Genomic DNA, 12,200 nt, shown 5'->3' with positions numbered 1-12,200 from the left:
AATGTAACATCTTAAAATATGTTATGAGAAGAAGCAAACCCTGCTAGAATACCACATTATCTCCATTAATTTCTTGATCTCAAACATGTTTGATTTCCTAACGCTCCCCGAGTTCCAGGGGTGCTGGAACTAAGAGTGCTGGGGTGGGGGATGGCAGCACTCCTTGGCATAAAGTGGTTTCCATCATATACAGGGTTTACAGTTTTGTTCAATGGCTTTCAGCATCTCCACTATAAAAATTGTTCCAATGCCATTGCCCAGTTCCCCAGATTTTCGGAACCCCTGCTTGCTGATCATTGGGGAAAAAATTCCTTCCCCAGTGAACCGTGTGTCCAGTTCAGGCTTCCATCATTTGCAGTATATAATTTGAATTTAGGAGACAAAGTATGTCCTGCTTTTGGCTGTGGAACATTATAATCAGAACCTGTATTTGTGGGGAACCTGTATCCCCAATCCTCTCCCATTTCCCATTGTTTAAATGTTGAAGATAGCCTATGACAGTGAAGGTAGATGGGTTCTATTGAGTATATTCAGGAAGTGCAAGATGGGAGGTCTCCCGGAAGCTAACGGGCAGCAAGATGTCAGCTTTCCCATGTACACTCTTAGCATATTTAAAAATAGAAACAAGTATATTGAAGGTTTATAGCTCATGCTCAAACGGGGAATAGTCATTGTTGGTGCAAAATCAGGTTTTAAAAAATGTCATTCCCCAAGAACAACTTTGTGACTGTTAGCAGTCATTGATGGACAGTCACTGGTATGTACTGATGTGAAGGTGCAATGGGCTTTTGATTGGCTTTTATGGATGTAGCTTTTATGGTTTTATTGAATCAGTAGGAAAGGTCCATAATATGTAGAGAGTTCTCTATCTCTGAGCATCTCTTGATAAAATCCATAACAGATTTCTACCGTGCAACTTTTCTGCTACATTAATGAGCATGTACATGCTAGCCAGACATAAGTCCACTTTTTGGCTTTTCAGACAATGATTTCTGAGATTTAAAAATTCCAAAAAGATTTACTTTTATTCAGATGACATGGGAGGTATAGCAGATGCATGCCATTTATTGGAATTCACAATCTGGGCTCCATAGAATAGCTTTCTAGTTCCAGAGAAGACAGTACAAGACCTCATATGACACCTCTGCCTTGTACACAGCTCTCTGGAGATCCAATGTAATTTAGCTCATTGCACTGCAAATATAAAATGATTTTTTACTTTTATGTAAAATACTATTTTTCTTACAAATAAAATTTCATTGTCAACTGAAAATCTATTTTTACTTGCTAAGCCGATTTCTACCTTGATTTCTTAGAAAAATCAGTCTAATGCTAACATTCATTAGGCATTATATATTCCATTAAAAGGTTAAAAATTGCAACTTCTAGGCAAGCTATTTGTTCACATTTGAGTGGAAAAAATACTGTTCCTTATTTACTGGGTACCTTGTTCTGTGTACATGTTAGTAAAAGATCCTCCTGCAGGCCTCTAATGCTGCTGCTATTTTACCTCCCATAATGAATAGTCAAAAGCTGAAGTCATTGAGGACTCAGGTGGTAAAAATTGAAAGGTGGTTGAAGCGAGCCTTGACATAAAAGCTTAACACTACAGTTCTAAGTACATGTAGATAGTGCTAGTAACACAGATTCCCTTTTTTTTGACCACGTAAGAGAATGGTGCCAGGAAACCCCATATGAATTAAATGCCTGTTTCACACACTAGCATGATCACATCTTTCTATCTGTATGATGTGTTGTAATAAGTATGGTTTAAAAAAAAAAGACAACAGGGCTTTCTGTAATCTCCCACAAAATGCAGTGGGATTGAAAAATCAGTATAAAGGACACACTGTGAAGATATGGCAATGCATGCATTGTTTTGTACATAATGCAGTCAGGGTCTCCATGGTAAAATTAAATTTTTATTTTATTTTTTAGTCACCATCAGCAGTTAATCTAAAGTAGGAGCTGCTCCATTTCATTGTAGGTTAAGTGACTTACCATGCAATAGTAGCTGGGAAGTATAGATAATGAACTTTCTTTTTTTTGGATAGGTTTTTAAAATAAATTTAAAAATTGGTAAAAAAAATATAAGGCAGCATATGTTGTTGTTCTGGAATTTTTTTAATATAAAACCCTCCTTTTCAGCATTCCCCTTTCAGTGGAATCACTTAGACACTTCCAGCTGGTGGCAGGGGATACAGCCATAATACAGCTTTCTCTGTCCCAGCTGTCTTTTTCATTACGTTAAATGCATTACGATGGCTGCACTGCTTTATAAAGGTTCAGGTACAGAAAGGTATAGAAAGAAATATGCAAATATGCATTTTTGTAGTGCCTACTAGCTTCTGCAAGATCTTTGGATTCTGAATGTGATCCTGGCTCTGATCTAAGATATCCTTCCAGTCATTGGAACATTTGCTGAAAGGGCTGGTTAAGGTGCCTGAGGATATCACCTTTTACAAGGAGTCATTGTTGTGAAGGATTTTTAGTGCATTATGGCTCATGCAGCCTCACAACTAAAGAAAAACAGGGATTTAGAAATCAATGCTGATGAAGAAAATGAGAAAAAAAGAAAACACAGGAAAAGATCCCGGGATCGGAAGAGAAAGGTATATAGATTTGTACCAAATTCTGACAAGCATTCCTTTGTTTCAGTTTTCTTACATTGCAAATGAGCTATCAGAGATCATTCTTGTATGTAACTTGGTAGCTGTCTGAATAATTGGTTAAGATTGTAAAATAACATTGCAAACCAGAACTGTGGGGTTTGCAAAGCAATTGAATTTTTAATCGGCTGTTAGTTGATTGCAGTGATGATGCAGAAGGTGTGCACTCATTTCACATATAAATCAATCACATTACCATGATACTCAAGCATGGCTATAAGTGAGTTTAAAATAGTGTATAACAGTAATGTGAAGCTTATATGTATAACACTGTCATGGGTTTAACTGACAGAATAAATAGTTTAGACTATGTATACATACTTACTGTGAATGTGTGTGAGGGTAGATTTTTCTTTGTGTTGGGACTATGTCACATGCTTGGCTCTTAAAACATCCATTTTGAGAATAATGTCACAGAATTGAGATGTTTTGTTGTTTTTCCTTTTTCCTGAAGGCAAATTATATTGGAAAATCAAACCACAATAATTTGTTGTTAGCAACTTGATTTTGTTAGGTTAAAATGTGATTGTGATCATAGAGCCTTGTTTTTCTCTCCTGTGTAATTATCCTGGATGCAGATAATCTATGATACACTGAGACCTGAAAAATTCAGTACACTAGGCTGATCATTGTTCAATTAAGATTTGAATCTAATAGTGGTCCTTTTTTATTTTTATCAAGGTATAAAACAGAATAGTTGAGGATAGTGGCATGATGATAGATGAAGGTATCTCTATGAGTGCTGTGTGGATATGTCCTTAAAAAATGACACTTTGTGTACTAGTCCATTTAGATAAGGTCCTGTAGTGATTTCTTAGTCATCGGTTGCAATTAGTAAAAATTGCCCAAAAGCCCATGGTCTGAACTCAGAAGTGTCGTTTTTAGAATTTTTGTGTGTCTTTGTGAAATTCCCTAAGGGATAGATAATCTTAGTGTGCTCTAAGCAGTCATGCATGTGCTTCCTGAAAGGCATGTAGATTTCCTTTAACATATGTGCGGCTTTTGGATGGGTAACAGTCAAGATTTTCCTGCCTTTTCTCTTTTTTTCTGAAATGGCAGTGTTAAACTTAATGAGAAGCACTAAGAAACCCACTGTCTTCTGTTCTAGTGAACACATTAGAAGGCTGTGTTTAGATGGCTGCAGTGAGTGTACTGCAGCATATTAACTATAGATATCTTTTCCATTTAAATATACATGTAAAGGTCTCCTCATTATGTTTTCCAGTATAAATGAAAGCACAAAATTTGGATATTGCCTTTGGGATAGATTTCACATCAAAATTGGTCTGAATATGTAATATTTTTTCTTGTCTGATTTTATGGTTATATGCAGGTCTGTAGCATTGTAGCTATCATTTTTCAGCTGAAAATGTACACAACAATGCACATTTAAGGATCTGGCCTACCACCAGGCATTTTCATTTGAGTTGTGAGTTAAAATGTATAGTGTCACATTTAACTCTGTTCATAATTTAGAGAGCCAATATTATCTATCATAGGCTTATGTTTAACAATAGCACACATAACCATATATATATATGCTGTCTTTGTCTTTGTGCTCATTTATATTTACTTATTGGCAAAATGTGGAAGAGATGTGGCAATAATAGCCTCTTGATTCAGAGATCTCAGACAATTGTGAGACAAAAATGCTTTACTGTTTATACAACACAATGCTGTAGAAGGGAAATCTCTTAGCAACCAGAGTGGGACCTGGATAAATATCAATCTATTTATTGTAAATGCATGGATTTTTCAGTATCTTGTTTCTTCATAGAATAGAACAAATAGAACATAGAGGTTTCACAACAATAATGGGTTTTCTTCCTGTTATGCTGGAGATTGGTGATCAATTTGGAATTCTTTCTTAGCAGTATGATTCAAGACACACTAAGTTTATTAGGAGAATGAAGAAAAAGCAGTAACCCTGTCACTGACTATAGAAAGTGGGGAAAGAAAATTTGTGCATGTGCAGGTGTATCAGTTTACTCACTAAAAGGACACCATTCTGCTCATCATACACCAGGCATAAACTATTATATTCTAGTTGTTGTTTGTTGTTTTGCACTTCTGGGGGGGCGGAATATTTAGAATAACCATTATTTCCACTATGAGTTCTGAGTCACTTCTTTATGTACCTCTGCACTACCCACAAGCAAGCAATGCTCAGATTTTTTTATAGTCACATGATGTTGCACAACACTAACCCTTTACTTGAGCAATATACGCAAATATCCTCTAGGGTCTTCCAATCGCATTGAAACACCAGTGAATGCTAATATCCCTAGATAATTTATACAGTAAGGAGACTGAGGCATGAGATGGTTTGAAAGTCAGGCTTGTGAGAGCACAAAGTCTCTACAAACTGATGATACCAACCCCCGTCATTCGGATAGTCGTTTGTGTGTAATGTTAAGATTGTAATCTGAGGAAGAAGTTTCACAGCTTCTCAATTATTCGGCACTTTACCATGTACTAAAATTTCTGTCAAGATTTTCTCTAAAAACATATTAGACAAATAACTTGTTGGTGATGTTCAGTCAATTAAGTTGTAGGATCAAATCTTCAAAAGTGTGTGTGCGCATTAGCATGTGTCTATTTTAAGCATGCAAATGAAGATATAGTTGACTGCAGTGATGATGCAGAAGGTGTGCACTCATTTCATATATAAATTAATCACATTACCATGATATGCAAGCATGGCTAAAGAGAATTTAAAATCATGTATAATAATAATGTGAAGGTTACATGTTTAAAACTATCATGGGTTTAACTGACAGAATGAAGACATAATTGTGCATGCATGTGAATCCTCACTTGTATTTGCACACCTAAATTTATAGTATGCACTTATGAATATTCAGCTGTTAATTGTTTCTTATTCATGGCATAGCAAGATAAAGAAATTTGTACCAGAAAATAAGAGAGATGTATCTGTAGACCGATATACAAATTTCACTGTTTACTCTGTTCGAATGTATTTCAAAATTGGGGCGAGATTCTGACTTTGGATGGATATGCAGTGTCCTTGCTTACTTGAATGCCCAAGTACATCAGGGCAAATTTTACCCTTAAATGATAACTAACCAAAAAGATTGGAACACCTTTTAAGAATAACAGTTGATTTAATTATTTGACTGTTCTGTTTCTGACAAGGTTGCCCTAGGTCATGCACAATTTTGGCTGTGAAAACTAGCAATTGTTTCCCGTATGCCAGCATCTAGGAAGGATTTAAATGCTCTCTTCAGTGTCAGCCCTCAATAAAGGCAGAAGCCCCTTGTTTAATTATAATATATTGTAGAAGAACAATGTAAGTCTAGGTTCATGCTGAATGTTTTATGTTTTATACAATATTCAGCAATGTGGAAGTGGTTTTCATTTGTATGTTTTATTCAGGAGCTAGTTGGTTCCATGGGAACTCAGAATAGTGTGTTTACACTGAAGGCCATCGTGCTGCCATTTGTGATATCTTAAAAACTGATGTCATCCCATCCTGCATGTTGTGGATTCCAATGTTACCCTGGCAATTTTACCATGAGTCTCATGATATCTGATGTTTACGTAAAGCCCAGCTCCTGGACATAAGGGAATCTCAGCTGTCATTAAATATATATATTTTAAAATGGTCTATATGAGAAAGTTGCACTGGTATAACCTAAGGTATACATTTAAATGAATTTAGTTAAACCTACTGTAAACCTCTGTGTGGACACTCTTAATTTCAGTGGATGTGGCTTTTTTTTCGGTTTAGCATTAATCAGTTGGGAACAGGTTTAAGTAAACCACAATAAACCACTCTTAAACTGAAAAGAGTACCATTGCAGGGATTTGCACTGGTTTAATTATATCAGTTTAAAAATTGATTTATGTTAAACTGGTGCAATTTCTCCATGTAGACAAGGCCTAATGGTTGTGAAGAAGGGCCTAAAGAGGCAAAAAATCACAAGGCTAATAAACATGATCAAAATTTTATTTTATTTTTAAACACTTGATTTTAAGACAATCTCCTGATATTCAGGATCTGGCTTATTATTTTTGTATGCTAAACAATCTGTTCCATCCTGTATTTAGCTGTGACATTCTGAGTAAGTTTCCCAGACCTGAAGAATAGTTCTGTATAAAGCTTGAAAGCTTGTCTCTCTCACCAACAGAAGTTGGTCCAGTAAAAGATATTACCTCACTTACTTTGTGTCTCATTATTTTTGAACATCTGAGATTGACAATACTGGCATCCTCACATGTCAGGATAAATAAAATCAATGTTATGGCTCAAAATATGAAGCAGATCTGTGAACATAACCAATTGCCCTGTGGCAAAGAAAAAGTGAATCTAGAGTTTAGAGTCCAATCAAATACTCATTGAAATCAATGTGTCTTTCCATAGACTTCAGTGGGCTTTGGATCATGCCCTTAATTTTGACCTCCACCTGTACCCAGGGAAACTGTGTCAGAGGCATATACTGTACAGAACATGAAACAGGTCTTGGCAGGTAACTAAGAGGGCTACTGGGTTTCTAGGAACAGCTCTGTAACTCTGGGAGACTTTGTGCCACCTTTGTAGAGGATACAGCAAATACTCCCCTCACTGATTGGTGTAGAGGGAGCTTGACAAGTGTTCATCCCCTTTTGGAGTGGATAGCAGCACTGTTCTTGCCCGGCCCTTGTGTCCAGGTGAGTGTAAGTTGTTCAGTTTTGCCCATCTCCTTCACGGGCCATAAGAGGGAGGCCCCCTGGTGCCTCCCCATTGGGCCGTGATTCAGTAAAGTGCTTAAGCATGTGAGTATTCCTGTTAATTTCACCAAGACTATTAATGTGCTTAAAGTTATGCACCCACAAAGCTGAGCACAACTGGGCTGTCAAAGGAAAACTTATTTTCATTTGTTTCCTCTTAATGTGTATTTATAAATAATGCTGCATTCTTATTGTGTGGCTTTTGTTTTGTTTTTTTCCAATTCAGCTTATAAAAACAATTGCTCCTCTCACAACAGCCCTTGAAAGAATGCACAATAGCTAGCTGCATTAATTAAGGTTGTCCTAGTTAATTTTAACTTCTACATCCATCTGTTAAACAAAGAAAATGAGTTTGTCCAGCTTTTGTGAATTTACATTTCTGGGCTCTACAAGTTTAAATCCTCCACTTCTTCTCCTTCCTATCTTTTTTTTTTTTTTTTGCTTCTCAACTCCTAGGCCCAATGCTTGTCTGTGTCACTGTGCACAAGTGTTGATTGTTATGTAAATAGTGGTCTCACATTCGACACAGCGTGTACGTACACATATACTATATACGTTAGCAATAGTGGGAAGTTTATGACCTGTCAAATAAGTGATCTTCACATTGTAGAAAGATTGTTAAAATGGCACTCTGGGACACATCATCAGCTGATATAAATCAGCCTATCTTCATTTAAGTCCATGAGACTATACTGATTTGAATCAGATGAGGATTTGTCCCCTTGTCTTTTTTCTTTTTTTCCCCGTGGAGAAATTCCCCCCCCCCAATAAAACTTGGGTAACAAAGTATTCTTTTAAGCAAAATGAAAACATCCTATAGTTGAACAAGCATAGAAAAACATTTGAAAATAAGTTTTGTATAACTTTTAAAGTGTCATGCCATGTGCCAGAATGTAAAGCACTGGTATTTTCATAGTATGAAATGGCCTGAGTTTGAAGCTTTTGAGGATAATACTTAGTCCTGCCATGAGTGCAGGGGACTGGACTAGATGACTTCTCAAGGTCCCTTCCAGTTCTATGATTCTATAAGCCAAATTCCTTTGGTGCAGTTTCCCTCATTCACTAAAGTTTATGTTGCTACCACCCTTAGAAATTGTTCAATAACTGATCAAACCTTGTTAAAGAGTAGCAACTGTGAAATTTACCGATTTTAAAATGAGCTGAAGAGCCAGTTTTACTGTTAAGTGGTGATGAATGTGAGTTGCAAATTGCGAAAACAATAATAATGACTGTATTCTCTGGGTGGCATAGACTCCAAATTGTTACCTTGCTTTTGGGATGGGAACGACGTGGATGTATTTTAAGATACTTTTGAAATGAACTGTGAATTGAACTGGATGGCATGTGAGGGTATAGTGTAAATCACTACACCTTGTCCAGAGTGATGTTGTACTGGTCCAAAAGATCCAGATCAGGCTTAGAATGCCCCTAAGGTTGGTGACCTATTGGATGTTGCAGAAATTCCACAGAATAATGCTTAGTATATAGACTTAGATGTTTGTGAGTTCTCTTGAGTTGCATGCAAGGCTTTGAGAACAACATGAAGAAATTCTCCCTGACACACACTCAGTTTTGTGGGATTCCAAAATAGTTATCCACTAATTTTTTGGTGTTTGTGGTTTAGTTTTTTCTGCAACGTAATTGTTTTAGAGGTCTAAGCTTTGTGCTTGAAACGTCTAGGTTCCCTAGAAATCCTGCTTAAAGATAAGTCAGCATTCCATCCATCCAAAAGACAGAAATTGAATTAGACCCAGTTAACTGTGTGTTGGTCTTTTGGATGAAACCTTAAAAAACAGAGGGCCTGTTTTTCATAGGTTTTGCGCATCAGTAACACCTACTGACTTCAGTTGGAGTCATGGGTGTTCAATAATTATGCAAATCAGGCCTAGAGTTCTTGTCAGAATATTAAGAATCACATGGCAAATACTGTAAATCTTTCTAATGCATCAAGCTGCCAATCAGTGTTTGGGAAGGTGGCTAGTTGCTAATCTCCAGATTGATCACTACATTTATCCTGTAATAGCTTGAAATCACTTTGTGTTTTGAAATGAAATGTGCATAAATTAATTTAAAGAGTAATAAAATATTATTTTGGTATGTTATTAATTCAAATGAAAAATAATATAGTCAGGTGAAAAACTCTTTTTGTTGGAAGCTCTTTTTGATGCTTAAAGAGAAAATGCTTGCTGGCGTGCATTTATACAAATCCAGTTTTGCCAAGTAAGATGAAGTTCACCAATTTTGCTTTAGAAACCAGTGTTTGTAACCCCTGTTTATAGAGAAACTATAAAATTTCACACCAAATAAATTTGGATGACTCTCAAAAAATATCTGGTTCTGCATATACAAAATATCTGCCAAACATAATTTAATACTGTCACGCATTTCTAGCATGCACTGTTGCACTCAAGGGGACCCTGGAGTTCACAGAAATGTACATGATCACCTAAATAATTGCTATTCAGTGCCTCGAGTAACTCTTATTTTTATCCTTGTCATTGTATGAAGATACAGTATACATAGTACCACCTGACACAGTATATTCTATCGTAGACTGAAAGGAATCTTTGGAAATCATTTTGAGAACTATTGCAATAGCATTTTAATTTTGTCTGTTTTACATTATTTCATTTATTTTAGCTAAATGTTGTGCTGTTCTTCCAAAACTTTTGTTCAAATGTATTTAGTTCATTTGGCTGTAGAAAGATACAATTGTATTACTTGTTATACCGTAATGGATTATGTATCAAATTTAAATCTTATTTTTAGTATTTAAAATTCTTTTTAATCCTTCATTGAAAATTACCCCATAAGTAAAGTGAGATGGTCAAGATAGAAAGGATTTGTTTAAAATGGGTACCCAATGCTCATAGGTAGTCCCTCAAAGCTAATTTCAACTGCAGTCAAAGTAAGATTCTCTGAGTCAGAGTCTAATAACTTAACTCTATGTAGTGTATACCCTACTCTGTAGCTATCCCATTGAAACTAATGGAACTACTCATAGAAGAAAGTAGTACTCACTCTGAGTAATGGTATCTGAATCTGGTCCTCTATAATACTTTGTTTACTCATGGAAACAAAAATGTATCATTTACACTGTAGTATCCATGATTATTTTTAGTACTCTATGGTAAGCATATGAATTGTGATGCCACAGTGGACAAGATAGCTACTGTTTGTGTGATATGAGTTCTCCATTTTTAAACAGATCTAAAATTCACTTTATATCCCCTGCTCCTGCAAATCTCTTGTAGTGCAATGCTTTGCTGAACTAGTCATTTTGAACTGGCCATTTGAGACAGCAAAAGGGCAAAGGGGAAATGGAAAGGGGAGTGATTATAAATAGGTGTGAAAAGGAGAAAGTGTGACAGCAAGAGTCCTAGACATTCCCTCATGGCTACCATACTGAGGATTTAAAAGCTACATTTAGAGCCTTTGTTTGTGATGCTTCAAAAATGCCCCCAGGAACTTGCCAGCAGCCACTCCCAATCCAGGCTGCCTATCACCTTGAGCTCAGGGAAGACTCTCAGTCAGTAGTATTAAGACTTATGTCTTCTCTAGGCCTGCCACTATGGAGACCAGGATGCTCTTATGCAAATCTTATGTTTCATCCAGTAGGGGCCAGTAGTGTGCATAAAGCCCAATATGATAGTCAGAAGAAGTGTGTGTGTCATCCTTTGCATGAAATAAAAACATGAGGGACTTGCAGATGCCATGTACTAGTCCATTGAAATCCATGAAAAGACACCAATTTACTCATACTGAATGTGACCTTGCTCTTAAACATGCAATCCTCTATTTGAGGTTTGTAAATTCTGAAAATCCCAGAGGTGGTAATTTATACTGCTTATTGGGAGGAAAACCTCAAATCAGTAATTCATATTTTAGTCACCTTTGTTTATTCTAACATCACTTAAGCGTATGTATATAAATAGAGGATAGGTATAATATATCTATCCTTCAGATGCTGTATGGAAATTCTGAGCACAGTGGGAAGGAAGTACCTTCAGGTTGTGGGTTTAATTAAATGTGTTCTTCCTCTTCTAAACACTCTGTTTGGATACTGTAAATCCTTTGCTACTGGGAAGTCTCTAGGCCCTCTTCAATGCCCCTCCCATGTGCCCTCCACATTTAACTTAGATTTCATTAGGTATCTGAGCTGAGCTGGAATGACAGAGTGGAAAGGGGAGTCCGAAATGAGGCGGCATTGTGAATGCTGAATTTTGAGTGCAGCCAAAGGATTTCTAGCAGCCAAAGTAGAGGAATTTGCATAATTATAATATTTTTAAAATATGCTTACAGTGATCATACAAATCCCTGCACTCTGATAGGCTGATGCAACTAGTACCAATCTTAGTTCAGGGATTTGCATACTTTGTGGAATTATGCACATTTGTGGGCAATTAAGTGTATGGCATCCCTACATTTGGATTGACCAAAAGTTCCATTTTGATACAGTCATCCATAGCGTGAAAAAGTAAAGGGTTTATAGACCAGAACATCCACATGCTACAAATTCAGAATATGACCATGCTTTGCACTTGTATGGTAAGATTTTTACTATAGATAAAGGGTCGTCTCTCATGAAATTGGTTATGACTCCCTGATTGTCTGTCCTGCACAGTTTCAGCTGTGGCCCTGACTTAGGCGGTTCTAACTTTCTCCAGGTAGCAACTGTCTTCAACTCTCTGCTGAGAGTTGGCAGAGTTTATTGGTGATCCAACCACACACCGGCACACCACCTGTGCCAGGACTGGGTTGATAGTATTGTTGGAATTGGCTATGCTGGCTTTATCTCAG

The 12,200-nt window shown here is 36.7% G+C and overlaps 1 protein-coding gene across 16 annotated transcripts in view; it reads left to right on the top strand.

The window, feature by feature from the left end:
* The window catches only part of ANK3 (ankyrin 3), a 558,892-nt gene that overhangs the window by 255,317 nt on the left and 291,375 nt on the right, over positions 1–12,200 (top strand). For 7 of the 16 annotated variants that reach the window (XM_048856230.2, XM_048856229.2, XM_048856232.2 and 4 more), the window contains exon 1: positions 2,176–2,612. The exons of 3 other annotated variants lie outside the window; for them this stretch is intronic. In XM_048856230.2, coding sequence (XP_048712187.2) covers positions 2,499–2,612 — 114 coding nt within the window. In that variant the 5' untranslated portion in view covers positions 2,176–2,498. Of the gene's footprint in view, positions 1–2,163; positions 2,613–12,200 lie in introns of those variants that run through there. 6 more of the 16 variants (XM_075130816.1, XM_075130815.1, XM_075130813.1 and 3 more) reach the window with 5 other exon arrangements.

This window comes from Caretta caretta, chromosome 7 (genome assembly GCF_965140235.1).
Source record: "Caretta caretta isolate rCarCar2 chromosome 7, rCarCar1.hap1, whole genome shotgun sequence".
Taxonomy (NCBI): domain Eukaryota; kingdom Metazoa; phylum Chordata; order Testudines; family Cheloniidae; genus Caretta; species Caretta caretta.
This window is presented reverse-complemented; position numbering and strand designations above follow the sequence as displayed.